General features: G+C 43.0%; 1 protein-coding gene across 4 annotated transcripts in view; it reads right to left on the minus strand.

Annotated features, from left to right (window-relative positions):
• The window catches only part of lmo3 (LIM domain only 3), a 49,159-nt gene that overhangs the window by 3,834 nt on the left and 27,426 nt on the right, over positions 1 to 17,899 (minus strand). For all 4 annotated transcript variants that reach the window (XM_031869825.1, XM_031869826.1, XM_031869823.1 and 1 more), the window contains exon 3: positions 8,815 to 8,940. In XM_031869825.1, coding sequence (XP_031725685.1) covers positions 8,815 to 8,940 — 126 coding nt within the window. The remainder of the gene's footprint in view (positions 1 to 8,814; positions 8,941 to 17,899) is intronic.

Here is a 17,899-nt window from a genome sequence, read left to right on the forward strand (position 1 = left end):
CGATACTACCTATCGATTCGATTCCTTATCGATACTACTTATCGATTTGATTCGTCATTGCTTTATTATTCTTGTATGTAAACAAATAGTCTATCTTGAGCAGCAATACAAGAAGTTCCAAAATCTTTCAAATACATTCTCACCTTAACAATTAGCTAAGTGGTTAGCGTTCATTATTGGCTCATTCTTATTAGCTGACTCTGTAGTTATCGCTAACGTTACCTGCAGGGGACGAGGATGGATGGGTGCTTTAGTTTGACTAATGTAGAAGCAGTCCCTGTTTAGAAGCTGCTTTCGAGGGGCATTCCTTATTTAAGATGAGATATCTTTTTCAGCAGAGAGGAAAGTTTATTCTGAAATACAATTCTTCTCTTACACATGCACAGTATTGTGGTTAATGCCGGGATGCTAGCACTCCTTCATTACCTAACTAAACAGTAATATCCATTCATGTGGTCTGTTTGACATAGTGATTAAGCCGAGGCAGAGGTGCGCTTCACGCTGTCATCGACTCTAATAAAAACGTCCTGTTAAAATGACACATTCCCTCCTCAGAATCTATTAAGAGTCTGTCTTTTCTGAGGCCCAGCCCACTCCCACTTTAACTTGATCTCCCTTTATTGTTTTTATTACGCCCTCTCTCTCCACTCGCAGTGTCACTCTCTCCCTCTCTGTCATCCTCTTCCTTCTCCCCCTTTCTCGCAGCTCTTATCCCAGCCCTCCACTTATTTCACACGGCCAAATTGTTTCTGCTCGGTGAAATGTCAACAGCATATGTGACATCTGTGCACCAATTATGATGAGGATATTACACTGGGCCCAACACAGCCCTGTCTAATAAAGGACCTTGTGTTGCCCTAGTATTTCCACTTTCTTAAAAACAATTGCATCTCTTATACAGATCTCTATGCTGACATATTGGTATGGTACGACTGGACTTTCAGTAGAAAATGGATTTGTTTTATATCTGTTATATTCTATTTTGTTTTTATGAATTTAAATGTCCGTAACTATTGTGTATGAGAGAATATCATGGAAGTGGGCAAAAAACACAATATGAACTCCATCTGCTTATGAAACAGTGGAAGGGTTAACAATGGTGGTTTTGTTATCTGTCTATGTAGTCTGTTGGCTTTGAAGAGAACGTATAATGTCTGTTTGTATTCACATCTAACTCTGTGAATTATGGGTTCATTTCTGCCAAACCAGAGTTGGTGATTGTTGAAACAGTGGAAAGACTAACCAAGTGTGTTTTGATGAGTTTTCATTTGTTTCTGTTGAGTTTGAAGTGTTTCGATGATCAGCGCGTCAAAAGCACGGCCAATGGAGTCTTGTGGCTTTGAAAAGAGCATATTAATTGTATGTTTTGTACATTAATAAATTCTAACAATTGTCCAAATCTCTGTTGATTTTTTAATTATATATTCATAAAGGGGCGGGAACTAGCGTGTCCACCATGGTGTCATTTTTCCATCACTGCAGATCAGAGCTGAAGCTGATAAATACCTGTGAGTCATTTGTATTGGAATTGATTCTGATTGTCACCTTTCCCACTGATGACACCATCTAGATCTTAGTGGGTGTTAGTGGGGTTTTTCTCCAGTGGGAAAGGGGCTTAAACGTCTGCATTGTTATCAACAACTGTAACATGTCTCAGCCCTACCGATGTAGGTCTGTGCATATGGTTTAATGCAGTTTCAAACTCATTCAGTGAGCCCCTGAACCCTGTGTGGAAGCATCTGCTTTCATTATCTAGCATTTACTCAGGTTCAGGTTCTTCCCTTATTTTGGCACCCATATATGCTTATAACATGTGTAACTGTGTGAGCAGCTCATAGGAGCTATAGCTCAACCTTCATTAAGTTCCCCCTTAACACCACATCTGTTGGTATCTACACAGTTGGGCAATCATATCATGGTTTCTATCTTTACAGTCAGTCAGCTTCTCTTCCCCTCTCCCTGTTCTGCCTTCACTTCCCTCCTTCCTCTACTTGGAGGTGACTGTGACTAATGAGTCTTTAGAGACCTCTTGTTGTAGGAGGAAGAGAAAGAATGGCTTCCACAGGCACACACTTAAAAGATGTATTGCGATGCCAGCGATTTGCCTCGGAGGCCCGTGTTAACTAGAGTATTCACTTTCCACTCAAATGAAGAAACAGGGAGATTGTCAAAGAGAGAAAATAGTCTCAACTGCAGCAAATCTAATTACTGTTAGGATGCATACAGGTTCAGAAACACTTGGCCCTGTGACACTGATTCTTAATTGTAACAGCATGTTGTAAATCTTCTTTGGCAGATTGCTGCTGGGCAATCAGACGGCAGCACAAGGACACACTGAAGATGAGGGAGTGTAATGTAGAGAGGATCATTTCAGGAGGTGACTGACGTGTTTCTGTCTGTCTATAAATGTCTGTAACTGTAGTTACTGGGCTAAATGTCTACTGCTGTTATATTTGAAAACGCTTTGCTTTTTTTCCTCATTCTCTCAGTGTGAGGAAATTCAATATGACCCTGCCCTGCCTGAGTATAAAGACCACGAAAGACATGCGACACTGTCATGAGACAGGAGTGGATGCTACAAATACTCCCTATGATGTGTGTCAACTTACTGCCTCGTTAGTGGCTCTAACAAGTAGTCCCTACAACGAGGAAGTAAATATCAAAAACGTTCCTGATTAATATTTAAATATTTAATTCAAACAAATGTAACAAGATAACAGACCCTAGTTGTCAGATGTCTGAATAGAAGAATAGTGGAACAGATTGTTGTGACTTCTTTTCAGTACTTGACTTAAAAGGAGTAATATGCAGTTAGGATAATCACTGGCTAATGTATTTTTGCAAACAATTTATACGCTAAAAACATTTTGTCACTTATGAATGGCTGTAAAATAAACAGAAAATATAAAATGGATGAATAACAACGCTGCAGTCATTTCTTTTAACATGGAGGCGAAAAGAACATTGAGAGAATCACGTTTAAGTGACTACTAACAGAAATGTGTAATCCCTACATATACGAAGTAAACAGGACCCGGTGCTGACCTGCTGCTGTCTTGACGAAGCGGTCTGGGAGGATTTTCACTTTCGCATAGCAGATAAGCCATTTTCAGGTTGCAGGTCTCTGAGCACCACATTGTGGGTCTAAAATACTTCCACACTTTCGAGGATCGTGGGCGAGGTTTTTTTAGCGGCAGCTTGTTCTCTGGAGAATGGATGCTTTCACCGGGCACCATCGCACGTTATGTAAATCCACGTCATTTTGTTATCGATGAGGACAATTATATCGACGAACTCCACCAGCCTTACAAGAATGCATAAATAGATTTTCCTGTGTCACTTTCATGTCAGTATTTCAAATGCGGCCTCACATGTTCATCTATCCTAAAGGTTCTTCCAAATGCATTCCCCGTTTGCAGCCTTTGGAACAGACAGCCCCTAAAATGTGTATTACGAGTGAACCCATTATGACGAAACCTTAAGGGATCTGACCTTCGATGGCAACACATTTGGGGTCTTCAGAAAGCTCAAAATATCTGTAGTGGTTATTGGTTGACACACTGTTCTATCATCTCCATGAGCGGAGATAAACTGACATTTATTTGTAAAACAATTGTCATTTTTACTTGAAATTGTGCAGGATTACGCAGTGAAATTGTGTTCTCTAGTAGGCTGGCTGCACAGGCTCCCAGTTCTCAACACCAATCATACACAAAGTGACAACTGTGTCCCTTATTGGCTATTAGGCCCCTGTCTAACAAGCCTAACTTGTGACATACAAGGCACCAGTCGCTGAGTTTAGCTGTGCTGAACCCAATTGGTGTCAGTCTCTCCTTCCAGGGCTCCAGTATGGAGCATCCTCCCTTATCAGCAGTGACCTTCCCCTGCACTGTCACCCATCCTGCTCTCCTCCGCTCCCCTCTACTCTAACCTTCCTTCAGCCTCCCTAGACTGTGGCCTCCAGCTCATCAGGGGGAAATTGGGCCAGCACTCGCTAGATGATGAGGCTGGACGACAGCCCCATCGATTAGCTGTCCCCCAGGGCTGATCTGTGGCTAACTGCTTGCTGGATGGAGTCTCATATCTCTGTCCTTATTCCCAACACCCCCACCCTCGCCAACAGCCCCTTCTCCTTTCAGAACTAGCCCCCCTGTCCCTTTGGCTCCGAGACCACTCCCTTCCTCCAGCTCAGGTAGGAAAAATAACAGGTCTGGCTGGTGGGAAGGTCACGACGGTAGATTTATGTCCAGTTTAACAGAGTAAGGCCACATTTGGTGCAGACATGAGCAATCAGAGCCAATGTAGGATCCTATATTTCCACTGATAGACCAGGGACAGGAGCTATTCACTCCCCTCAGCTTGATACCATTTCAAAGTCGTGCACGGACCGAAGAGAGGAGTGGGGGTTGGGGGTGGACTTTTGCTCTCTGGCAGATAAACAAGTAAGATAACTGGTGAGGCTTTTCCATTTATCTTATTCCTGAAGCAGGTTCAGCTCTCAATGCTTCTTTCGTGGCAAGCAAGAGATTGCTGCCAATTTGATGGCGATGATGACAAAGAAGAAGAAAGCGGTTGTGGGTCATGATTGCCGTGACTTGTCCACTCTAAGCCACCGGGCCGGTCTTTCTGTCTGGCACAAACTGGCCTAAAACTTAAACAAGGCCCTGAATAGCTTAGTAATGACCATTAGAGTCCTGCAGAGAGCCTGTGATGAAATTAGAATAATCACTGTGGGATAGAGTAGCGTGGATGTACCCATAAAGCAACTGACGGCACGGATAGATGCATGAGTGAGTATGTTTGGGTGCGGTGGGGGGGTGGCTGTATGTTCACACTTAATTGTAGCGATCCAACCTTCAAACAGCAACACAGACTGACCCGCAAGAGCGACGGGTAATTACACCGCGGGACCCCTGCTGACCTCGGGATCGCTTGCTCTGTTTATCAGATTTCACATTTTCTGATGATGTTCCGCAGAGAAATCTCTGGGCCATTTGTGAGATGGATTAGATTGCTTTATTGAAGGGCCCGTCAGGGGAAGGGGGGGGGTCGATGAGGGGAGGGGGGCTTTCATGTTTGTTTGAGGCTGGGAAACGAGAGGGGACAGAGCGGGTGTAGATGAACAAGGCGGCAGATCGGTATGCCAGACAAAGACCAGAAGCCCATTTCCAGGCAACGAGACGCTGAGAAACTATTCAGGAAATCTTAAGTGAGATCTCCTGATAGATCTCAGGCTGGGAACATTTGTAAAAGGTCATTCTATTAATCTGGATATAAATGTTGAGAAACTCGCTCAGACAAGACTTATTTAGTGATGTTGCGTTCATCACTGATAGCATTAAAGACACAGTCCCCCCCAAATCAACAAGACATATTTTTACACTTGTAGTGCTATTCATCATTTTAGATTGTTTTGGTCTGAGATGAGAAGGTTTGAGATATCGGGTGTAGAGGTGTCTGCCAATATAATGGAAGTAGATAGCACTGGGCTTATGGTGCTCAAAGCACCCAAAAATATAAATATTCATCGGACAAGTTTTTAGTGAACATTTCTTTCTGCGCGGTGAAGCAGCTGGCCAGGCTGTTCTCATCCAGCGCTCGTAGCTATACCTACGAAAAATAATGGGCTTAACTTTTGTAAGATATCATACCACCCGTTGTATGAGGATAAGTTGAGCTGGTAGGTGTAGTTAGATAGAAAGAAAATAGTTCCTACATGAAGCTGCTCACAACAAGGTCTGTGGATTATCTTGAGTAACATTGTCATGGTTTCTGTTGTTTTTTCTCAAATTGATTTTTTGGTGCTTGGAGCACCACAAGCAGAGGGCCATCTACTTCCATTATAATGGAGAGAAGGCAGGAATCTAAACGGCAGATATCTCAAACACTCCAACACCAAAACTATCTAGATTGATAAATAGCACTACAGGTAAGAGGAAAGATATGTCATTTGGATCTTGGGGTGAACTGTCACCTTAAACCTGTTCTGAATTCAAAATCTTCGAGACTAAATCTTGCAGTGGCATAAAACTCCAAAAGAGTCCCTCTGAGAACAACAGCCTGCTAGTAGGCTCTTGTCATGCATCAGAGCTTTATTTTGTAAGTTTACACTCCCATTGTCTCTTGTCTCTAGGATGTGAACTCGCTTTTAAATACATATTCCTGCACAGGTGTTTCTCCCCCATTGTAGAGAAACAAACTGGAAAACAAAAAGTCAGAGCTGAGGAACAGCTTCAATTAAAGCTGGTGCCACGCCATAAATCTTGGCCGGGCCCCGGTGAAATTGTGATGGGCATCTGAACGGTGCTTGCGAGGCCACAGCGGACCATGTGAAACACACTGACGTCGATTTTATTCAACAGTTCATCAACTGGCCTAATGTAAAAAGAAAGATTTGCTGGCGCTTTAATGGGTTTTAATGTGGGGGAGCAGAGTTGGCCTGCCTGGGTCTGGCTGATGAAGATTAGCTGACTTCTTCCATTAGGAGAGGCTGTCTGGTGCAACCGGCTGAAGTGGCAAGACAATAACCGAGTGCTAATTGTGCGTAACAAGGTCCTTTGCCTTTAGCATGCTCAATGTGTCTGGGTCGTGTGTGTGTGTGTGGTTGCATTTGGGTGCTTGTGGGTGACTGTGGCTCAGTGGTAGAGCAGGGTCGTCCTTCAATCAGAGGATCGGTGGTTCGATCCCCGACTCTGCTAGTCCATATCGACGTGTCCTTGGGCAAGACACTTAACCCCAAATTGCTCCTGCAGGCTGTTCCTGCAGTGTGTGAATGTTAGTTAGTTGTGAAGGGCAGGTGCACATTGCATGGGTTAGGGTAGCCCCTGTCATCAGTGTATGAATGAATGTTGTGTGAATGATGACATGCAGTGTTAAAGTTCTTTGAGTGGTCAGTCCATTTACCATTTATCCATCTGCAACAAAGGCAAGTTTGGGAACAGAGGTGAGAGAAACAGGACGCCGGCCAACACGTAACCTTCCTGAGGTTCTCTGTTTGTGATGTTGATGGTGTAACCTTCAAAAAACCTTTGATAACTTTTTGGTATGTTCATTAGCTTCAAGAAGATTTTCAGACAGCGCTCATTCAAAGAAACGTGGCAGCATGGTTCTGAGAACCTTGCAGGAACATTGTCCAAAGGAATTTAACATTCGTTGAGAAGACTTTTTGGGGCCCCGGGCATGCAGGGCTTTAGTACGGTTTTGAACAAAGAGTTTGTGAGATCTTGTAATGGCGTCTGAAAACCTCCTTCCGACAGCATTTAAGGGATTTGCGGTGTGTTATTCCACTGTTCATGTGTACAACTACTAGCAACACATTTGCTTTCTCATCCTCCAACTCGTCAGATACCAACGACTTGGTCAGTGGCCCTACACTGCAAACTATCATGATCTAGGTACTACTCTAGGAGGTTTTGGGCGTGTCAGGGACAGCCTGTTAGTTTCCACTTGTTACATGCATACATCTTTTCAAATACAGACTTCCCACAGAGGTTTACTTAGATTTACCTAGCAACGAAACTACTCAGATTCAGAAAAAGATCATGGTTTGGGTTGAAATATGGATGTTGGTTTTGTAAAATTAGAATGTTTGTTCTATAACTAGCGTAACTTAAGTATGGAAGTTATGTAAAACAACTACGGTATACGCTGACTTGGTTTTACTCGGGACAAGAACAGCCTTCTCTTGAGTGAAAGTCCTGTGTTTGTTTGACCCATCCAACCTCTCTCCTGCTCTTTTCACTGTGTCAGTTGTTCTAATTCAGACTCAAATCGGTCTACAAAGGAGTTAGTGGAAAGCAGACATTAAAGAGTGCCGCGGTGCATCGGTATCAGACGCCGAGGTCTACTGACCAGGCGTCGGTATTTGACGAACCCTTGGTTAACGGCTACTTCCATTTCAATGAGAGACTATCTGAAAGTGTGCTCCATCGTGTCCATTTAAACTATTATTCATAAAAAGACTACAGCCGTTCAGAATAGTATGAACACTGTTGCCTTAAGACATGGTTGTCATAAAGTGTCATACATACTGGTTCATTTGAAGGAGACACTGCATACCGCTACAGAGACCAATGTCCAAATTGGCAATCGTGTTTTTTCAAATGGTCCATCAAACACTACACTGTCACTGACAATGTTTTTGCCTCACTGTGAAACTTCTGTTTCAATGTTTCTAATACTCCATCCATGTATGTAAAGGAGGGTGGACAAAAGCACTATTACAAATCAATCCACAACCAATAACTATGAACTCAGATACTGAATGTTGTAGGCTTTACGGGGAGGGGACATATTTTAGGGCTGTTGTATTGGATTGTAATAAATTGAAACAATGTACATAATAAACCCATTGTACGGGTACCAGAGAGGTTCAGTAAGGGTGACACTAGCTTTTATTAAACAAGGCTTTTTATATCACTGAGTTCAATGCTTCCAACCAGCTCCCTCTCCTCTGCTGCTGTATGTCCTAAAATCTCTGACCACATCCTGTCTACAGAATGCAGAAGGAGGCTTGGTCATGAAGACTGACGGGGAGCATATGTATGGACATGTAACTGCACTTGTCGCTCTAGGCGGACAGCGTACAGCAGTAGTGTAGGATTGAAATCACTGCGCCAGGTCCAGCAGGTGTCCCCGAGGCCCCGGTTGTGTCTTCTTGGTCACTGGTTAGAGTGATGAATCTACAATGTGGGATCTTTGTTTCAACTTTCAGCAGCACTTGAGATTCACCATGCTGCAGTCTCGCTTCCCTGACCGGCCATCTGCCTCGACGCAGGTACAAGAGAGGAGCAGGAGTACGGTCCAATCACTCACCTCTGATTGCAGAGCTGGCACGCGAAGCAGTCCAGGTGGTAGACGTTCTCTTTGGCCCTCATGACCATCTCGAAGGCTGGAATTAGCTTGCTGCAGGCCGCGCAGTTCCCTGTAACGCCAAACAACCTGAGATAACACAAAAACACAAAGAAGACACACGATGTTAGTCATTCCCCCAAAATCTCAGTACACAACAGGAAGTCTGGGAGGTGACTTCATTCATTTTTATTTTAATATTCGCCAAGGGGTTTCCAGTCCAGTTTGTTTGCCTGTTTGTCAGCAGGATCATGGAAAAACTACTGGCCATACTTTCATGAAACTTGGTTGAAGACTGCAGCACGAGCCAAGGAAAAACCCATTACATTACGAAGCAGTTCCAAATCATGGGGTGGATACACACATTGTTTAACTTATAGAACAGCCTTGGCAGAGGTCTGGCCTTCTAGTTTTACTTGTTATTTAGGTGTGGGTCTTATGGATCTTTTCCAGAGCGTACAGGTTTCCCACTGACTGTTGATGGCATGATATAACATTTAATATAAAAGCTCACTGCTGTCATACATGCTCTGATGAAAAGTCATCAGGGGATTTGTCAGTCCATTAGTTTTATATAAAAACAATAAAAAGTAGAAGGGCACTGGGAGAGAGCAGACCTCCACCAAGGCCATATGCCCTATCTCGCAATGATAAAGAAAGTGAAAAGTAATGTGTATCGGAAAAATGTAATGGATTCTCCTATGGTCCATGCTAAGCCCTTCCACCAACTTTCATGAAAATGGGGCTAGTAGTTTTTCCGTAATCCTGCAGACAAACAGACAACCAAACCAAACCAAAAATACAAACTCTTTGGCGTAGGTAATGATCAAGACACGAGATTTCAGTTTTCCTAAATGTTTTGGGAACACAACGGTTGAACTCCATTGTCCCAATGGACGAAACAAGTCCAGAATTTGTGCACTTGACTCCACCCACCACTGTGTCCCACACATTAGAACAGAAGTACAAGAGGCCGACTGCTTGTGCTGCTTCTCGGTGCCTCTGAGAACCAGAGTGACAGCTGTCAAAGAGATTGTGGTAAACACACTAACATGAGCTGCTGAGACAGATAGGGTCTCCAAAATAGGTTGTACAGAGCCGGGCAACAGTAGCGCAGTAAAGCATAGCAGGGCAACAGCTTGTGCTGTAGAAATAGATGGGCCATGGCTAGCTCTACTGCCCAGGGAGGACCCTATTATTTCTCCTCCTGCTCCGGGGACATTAATGTGAGTATTCATTACGGATTCAGGGCTGTTACTTCACAGCGACCTAGACCAGACTAGCAAGGAAAAAAAAATCTGATAACGAAATCATATAACAAAATAACCTATTAGGCAGACTTCTTCAGGCACTTTTAGCCGTCGTTGTTAAAATGATAAAACGGCATGCCACTCTCAGAGTCTGTAAGAGATCGCAATCTGATAAATGATCTCAGGGCTCGGGATATTCAGGGTTGTTTATTAACCTTCAGAAAGTATGTTTCCCCGAGGCAAAGGAAGCAGATAGATTGTGCCCTCATGAATATCTACAGAATTAAGAGCCACTGTCAACACACCTTGAGACAATGACGGATATCTCTTGTAACATGGTAGGTGGGAGAAAACAAAGAGGGCCAATTGGATGGATTAGTGCTGACTTAATTAAAAGAATTATGCCTTTTCCTTTGAGCAATCTAAATTTAGATACATTTGTGGGATCTCTTGTCCTTTCTCTTTTCCGCACAAATGTGCATTGCCGGAAGGCCTTCACATGAAATAGATATTTCATCTGTTTTTGTCCTTACAAAGTCGAGTAATTGATCTAAAAAAAAAACTTTAAAAAAAGAGGAAGAAATGATAGATTTGTGCGAGATAATGAGCGTGTTTGAGCAAAACAGCAGCACTTTGTACGGCATCTTACAACTCAAAGAGTCACAATGCAGCCGCCTCTCACCATGCAGGGGCGAGTGTCCTTGTCTTCCAGTAATCGGAGTCATTTTCAGATAGCATGCACTCAAGGCTCTCTATTATAAATGATGGAAGGTATTCGTGTAAAAAAGTGATGTTTTAAGCTTTTTGCCTGCCAGCTTGAATCAAAACAGTCCTGTTTCACTGTTCGCCGTCTGTCCTCACTCTTTTTTTTCAAATTTAAGGTGGCCTGCATAGCTGAAAAGACTGTCACATTACTTTGCTCTGAGAAATTCTGGGTGAAGATCTTCTTATCTGTGAACAACCAGTGTTTGTGTGTTTCTGAGAATGATAGGATGGACGGACGGAGACAGACAGACAGACCGATCGATAGATAAATGGTAAATGGACTGTACTGCGTACTGTGTAGCGCTTTTCTAGTCTGACCACTCAAAGTGCTTTAATGTCATGTCATCATTCACCCATTCATACACTGATGAGGGCTACCATGCAAGGTGCCACCTGCCAATCAGGACTCTAACTAATCATTCACACTCATTTACATGGATGGATTGATGGATGGATGGATGGATTAGCAAGAAACACAATGTGCGAAAAACTCAACTATAGTTTAGTTTTTGATCAGGACAATCTATGTCTGATTAAGTGAAATTTAATGAAGTAAGCACATCAGTTCAAATGAATTTCTTACAGGTGTGTATGAGGTGTGTATGAGGTAATGCTAGTGGACACCAACATTCAAGCTGAGGTTGTTGGACTCTGAAAAAATGAAATTCTATTCCTGAGATTTTTCAGCCTATACACGCATTGATTGTACTTACTAAGGAAATGGAATCCATATATAAGACCCATTCAATAACATCAAATCAAATACAAATAAAAAAAATGTAAAAGATCCAAAGACCCTCAGGGTTCTTAGCCGAACATCCAAACTTCTGGCTGCTTCTCATCCACTTTTTTTGCTGCATAATTCATCCCGTACCTTCCTGTGCTACTTTCACCACTACTGTAAATGATTAAACACCGCCTTATGGGAACAATACATACATTCATCACATACACTCAAATCTTCAATCTTTTTTAGTGTCTTCGACAAGCTGAGCTAAAGAAGTGGAGCGGCTGATAAGGCTCCTCAGAGATTTGCCCAAACTGTATCTGTGGCAGCGCCAGCATGTAGCCAGCCGGCTCGCTGGGCTCTTGTGTGGCAAACACTCCTCAAACTGGCAGCGCACTGGAAGCCCCGGCTCACCCTTTGGGGAGGGAAGATGGATGGCGCGTACCTGCCACTCGTCTTTTGCTGCTCCGCCAGTTTGATGCCACAGACGCTAATGGCTCTCAAGGGAGGAGGCAAATTAAGCGTGGTTTGGTTGCAATGAATTCAAAGGCCCAGGCTCCAACACAATCAGAGGATGACGGTTTAGAGGCCTTGTGCCTGGGACTCAGTGCCTTCAGCGCTGGATTATAATATTATAGTTGGTAATAAATATATACATTTCTAATGCATCTCTGTCAGGCTTACAACAGCAGAGCTGTCTGCCATATCTAGAGGGCTTCTAACTGTGGGTCTGCTTAAAAAAATAGAAAGGAAACAGAATAACATATGTAGCAGGCTTGACATACACTTCATATCCATGGCTGACAAGACAGCATGTATATTTGAAGAGGTTGAAGATACAACATGAAATTAAAATTCATGCTTTGCTCAAATCCGAATTTGAAAGAGAATCGAGGCAGTCGATGCCCAATACCTTGTTTCAGTCAAAAGGCATTCACTGTGCATTACAGCCTGGTACGGCTCAGTGGTACCTATTTGATGAGAGAAAAACAGACACCAATTAAATTATTCCACAAGGCTTTAGCCCAGTGGACCCCAAAACCCAATCTGAGTGTGCAGGCCCCCCCGCCCATTGTGGAGAATGCGGGAGTGGTGTCATGCCAAAGCTTTTTCTGAGCTTTGTCAAGCTAAATCCCAAATACAGTGACCGCCCAATTACTGGGGTGTAGGAAGTAAAATGCATAATGCTGGAATACATACATGGAGGCACAGATACTGTACGAAAGCAAGCATGTCTGATGTCTTGGTGGGAACTGTTGAGTACCGAAGAAATAGTCCCAATGACTGTGTTGTGGATTAATCCGCAGGGAGCGACAATAGTCAAGTTTCTATCCAAATGTATCGCAACGTTTAATAGAATTTTGAGGAAATCTGCAAAAGAATATGCAAAACGAACACCTGTTTCCATCTGCTACCGCTTTGCAATTAAGCAGCAGGTGGTTCCAATTCTCAAGTCAGAAAGTCATTATACCATCGCAGAGGAGGGGACACAACCAGATGACCAAATTAAAAGAGCGCCAATTGACCTCAAACGCTGAAAAACAATATAGAGAACCCAATGTAGGAAAATGGTTTGGAGAACTCAGTGAATTACGACATTTCTGTTTGTTTCATATATTAATGTCAGAAACGTTACATTAGATCCACGTGGAGCGATCAGGACGCTGTTTCAATCGGACCCAATGTATCTGTGTCCACTTCGTCACATTTATCGATTCACCAAGTTTTTCAACTGAGCAAAGCGTAAAAAAACTTTTTGTACAATATATCGAGAATTTTTTTTAATTTTCGACATTTTCACACAAGTTAAAAATGTGCATAAAATAGGTGGATAGACACACACTTACTGTTTCTGGAGATACATGTTGCTGCATGTAACATACATTTGACTCACCTCCCATCGACAGATCTTAAGAGACAGACCGGAACAAACAAAACCCAAACTAGACTAAAGAAAGACAAAATGTTTTGTGTGATTTGGGTGAACCAACCCTTTAAAACTACAGTAGTTGTAGAAGGCTGCTTACTGAATAAACTTTTGTCGAGATGATCAATGAGCTCCTCCATCATTCACCTGACTGGGTATTCTTGCGCCACCAAGGGAAATTTTTGGGGGTGGTTAATCCATTTTTTAGAGCAGGGAGAAGGGGGGGGGGCACTGATAGCACGAGCCTCTCCAGTGGTTGTTTGAAATTCCGGAGGCGCCTTTGCCCCCCCCCCCCACACCACACATACTCCCCCTCCCCCAACCTCTCCATCCCTCCCACCACTTCAATTGCTCCAGCCTCGGCATGCATTCATCAGCTGCCGGATTAGAATTTGTTTCCTCTCAAACCATTGATCATCGGCCTATTACTAGGCAAATGACAGTTAATTACCCACTACATTAACCACCGGGACCCGGGGACCGACTCCCTGTGCCATCAGTCAACATGATGAATGTGGCAAGTTCAGTAATGCACGGCCGTTCCCTCGTCCGCCTGCCACGCGGAGAACAACCCCTGGATCTCACTTCCAGGAAACCAGGGAAAATCTATGGCAATCTGCATAATCACAGGCTCAGGGTTAATAACAGACAAATGATTCGTTGCATCTCAACATAGGCTGTTTAATGGGTATGTGCTTTGTCCATTTGATGACCCCACCCTGGCTGGAGCCACTCTGGTGTCCCACTTGACATTTACTCACAGTGAGAAGCTAGTGTTTTGTCCATAAAAAAAATTGACAAGAGAGGCAAGTAATAGTTGACATGGTTTTCCCATCAATGCTTCATCTCAAGAAAATCTAGACATGATCGGGAAAAGAAACAGAAAGGTAAGGCTGCAGAAATCTGAGGGGCTGATGTGAACTGTGGCAGAGGGGGGGAGGGGAGACAGCTAAGGGTGGCAGTATAATCAGACTTGTGCGTTTCTCCATTTTGTCTCCCCTCGCACGTGTGATTGTCAGTGATTAAACAACTCTGGGGGCAAAATGATTTCAATTACCACGGGCATGACCTGGGAATTGTCCCTGGGATAAGATTTTCCTCCTTGAGTGCCCCGACTTGCCTGGCTGCCGGCTCTATCAGTTCTCATCTGCACCTAGACTCTGATATCCTAATGATGAATTATAGCCTGCTTTCTGAGAGACTGCCGACCATACAGAGGAACATTCCCCTGAACTGTCAGCCTGAAGAGCAGCTGCAGAGTGCTACCTAATTAGCTCCTATAGAAAACTCCTCCAAAAGGTCAAAAAACACTCGCCATTCCACATTCCACGCTTCTCTGAAACTGTTAGAAGAAAAAATAAACTGCTGGTGGCAGTCCTGTCCTCAGTTACTATCATCAAAATTAAACCTTAAGAGATTCTGGCTTATCTCTAACCCTTAATCTACTCACACTAACCACATTGTTCCTGGGCAAAACTCACCAAAGATCCACTGTCCTTAAACAAGAAACAACTCTTTAAAAAACAACTCAAAAAACATGCTTCAAACAAAGTAACCAGGAACAGGCTTTCAGCACAGCTGTTTGGGTCCATTTTGAAGAGGGTGTAATGAAAGCTCTGGAGCCCCGCAGGGGCCAGATGTGCAGTTTGATAGGCACTTCCCCACGCCAACCCACCTGCAATCCCAAGCTGGGTGCCAGGCTGTGGCACACCAGCTCTGCAATTATCTGCACCAAACACGCACGGTCCCATGAGTCACTGCTCTTCACAGCTAATTTAGCTAATCTCAACTGGAGGGGACGGTCCAGCGAATGATGTGTCCAGGCGGCTGAACTGAAGCATTTTAGTACAAATGAAAATACCAGTGTAGTGTTCTGCATGGAGACAAAATGGTGGCCTTGATTGATCAAATTAACTTTGTGAATGCATTTTGAATCAAGAAAGAACCGGAACAAGGTTTTGGAAAATACTGAAAGAGAATAGAACCGGTGCAGCACTATGAAAGTTTAAGAACACGAGAATTAAAAGAAGACCTTATTCTTTATACAGCAGTCACCAAATTAGCCATGATGTGTTAGTTTGTCTCTGCACACTAATACTCTGACTTCCCTACCCTGCCTGACTGCTGCTCTCAACCCCAAGTCCATTGTTTCCCGTTGAACACTGAAATCTGCCAATCCAAGTATGCACAACAACAGAAAATACAGAAAATGCTTTTTTGGGGACTATTTAAGCATTAATTAATTAGATTCATTAAGTTAATCAAAGTGTTGGTACTCTCGTGAGTATTTCCAGCAGCCAGTTTCTCGTTCAAACAGATGAAACCTAACGTGTAATCTCTTCAAATTAATTTGAACGCAACCAAGTCACCTAATCCTAAACTATGTGTAGAAGAGCCTAGTTTACAGTTAGGCAGACTGTGCCTTTAAGGAATGCCTCGCACTGAGTTACAAGGCACAGGACTATAGGGATGTTCATATGGTCACCTGGCTATTATCTTTAAGGACCACTTTGTAGGATTTACGGAGATCTATTGCCCGAAATGGAATGGATATTCGAAACTGTATTATTAAACTATATAATATTGTCAATATTTTATAATCCCCTGAAACTAAGAATCCTTGTGTTTTGTAGGAGTCCGTAGCGTTTTTAACCTGGAGGCCTACGTGGATCACCGACATGCTTGTGTAACGTGAGCCGCAGAGTGCAAAACCGTGTCAACGCCAGCCGCTGTCTGAAGTTCATTGCCCCTAAAGTAGTCAAGGCAAAGGCCCTGATACCACGCCGTTACCTGATACCATGGCTTTGCACTCAGCGGCTCACGTTACCGCAGCCTTGGAAAGTAATGAGTGAGCAGAGGGGATTTTGGTTGGTTGCAATCTGCAACCACACCAGTAGATATCCCCGAGTCCTACATACCTAGTCCTCGAGAAGACAGACTTGAAAAATTGTGAACCTTTAAGGACTCAATTATAGTAACTTGCTACTAATTAGATGTTTACAGTGTGAGGTGTCAGTGAAGGTCATGTAGAAACTCCTGTTTGCTATAAGTTAGCCGTGTTCCTCACCTGAGTGGGTTTTAGCTATTTATAAATGGCAGAGCTGCTTTATCTGGAGATTAGAAATGACAACCCTTTGAGAGCTTTAAGAGCTTTCTTCACACATCATGCAGGCTAAACTTTAAATGCAGGCTAAATGATATTGTCACTGAAGGTCCTGTCATTTCTTTTCATCAAACGAAATTCCTTCTCTGCTTTTGGGAAACAAAACAAAGGCTCCCCACCCTTGACCTCCCCTTAAGGAAATGTGACCCCTCTTCAGGACAATTAAGCGCTGGATGGAAACAAGACCCTCCTTCAGACTCAATCGCTTGTGATTACCGGTGCCCAGTTTGACCCCTTTAGCATTTTCAGATTACATGTGAAAAGCCCAATTTAATTACAGGAACTTCAGAACACACGCATTTGCAAGCTCGGGCATTATTGCTGAGGTAATTGCTAGACGTGTGAAGTGAAATGTGGTGTTGGGAGGTTAATAGCAGCCAGGCTTTCCAAATCACAACATAACAATTATAGGGTGCTTTCAGAGCTTTTAACATCTATGTGCCATTTCATTAAACAAGGTACGCACACACACACAGATTTATTTGTATAATATTATCTGCTATGCGAACCTTTAAGGGACAGAAAGAAATAGGACAAATGATTGAGAATTTAGAAACAAACAAACGGAAGAACACACCAAAGAAACCCAAAAAGCAACTTCCTGTTTTGGGTTTGTAGCTTGTGATGGTCCAATCCAGTTGTCTGGTTCACAGTGGTTCAATTATTTTTTCTCAAAAGTATCTTTGACAGAAAAGGAATGCATGTGCAGCTGAACAACCAGAGCTGAAGCATGTTATTGCACCTCCAACTCAGCATCTGGAGGATGCGGGCATGACACGTGGCCTATCAGGTGAAATCTCTCTGATTGACACATTGTTGAGGAATATTATAAATATTCCCACCACTGCCTCCAATTCAACAACAAGCTGTCAGCAGCCATGTCTTTTTCTTAGTTATTGCATGTCCTTATTATTCTATCTGCTACCCATCAGAGGAAAAATAGGAACAATCTGCCATCAATAAAGGTCAACACTTTCTTCTGACAGTCATTCTTAGATAAATACTGTTGCTTATTCTGTCCTTCAAGATAATTGGTGGAAAATACAATACATCCTTTTCTTAAGAAAGCTACCAGTTCACCATTATGTAATTCATTATCACAGTTTTTACTAAGTATTAAGCGCCACTTACTTATAGGACTTTAACATCGTGAAGGATTTCAGATGGCAACTGGAATGATTTTTTGTAGAATATGACTAAAATCATATTTCCTGCAT

Source organism: Anarrhichthys ocellatus, unplaced genomic scaffold (genome assembly GCF_004355925.1).
Source record: "Anarrhichthys ocellatus isolate YVR2014 unplaced genomic scaffold, GSC_Weel_1.0 scaffold49, whole genome shotgun sequence".
NCBI classification, from domain to species: domain Eukaryota; kingdom Metazoa; phylum Chordata; class Actinopteri; order Perciformes; family Anarhichadidae; genus Anarrhichthys; species Anarrhichthys ocellatus.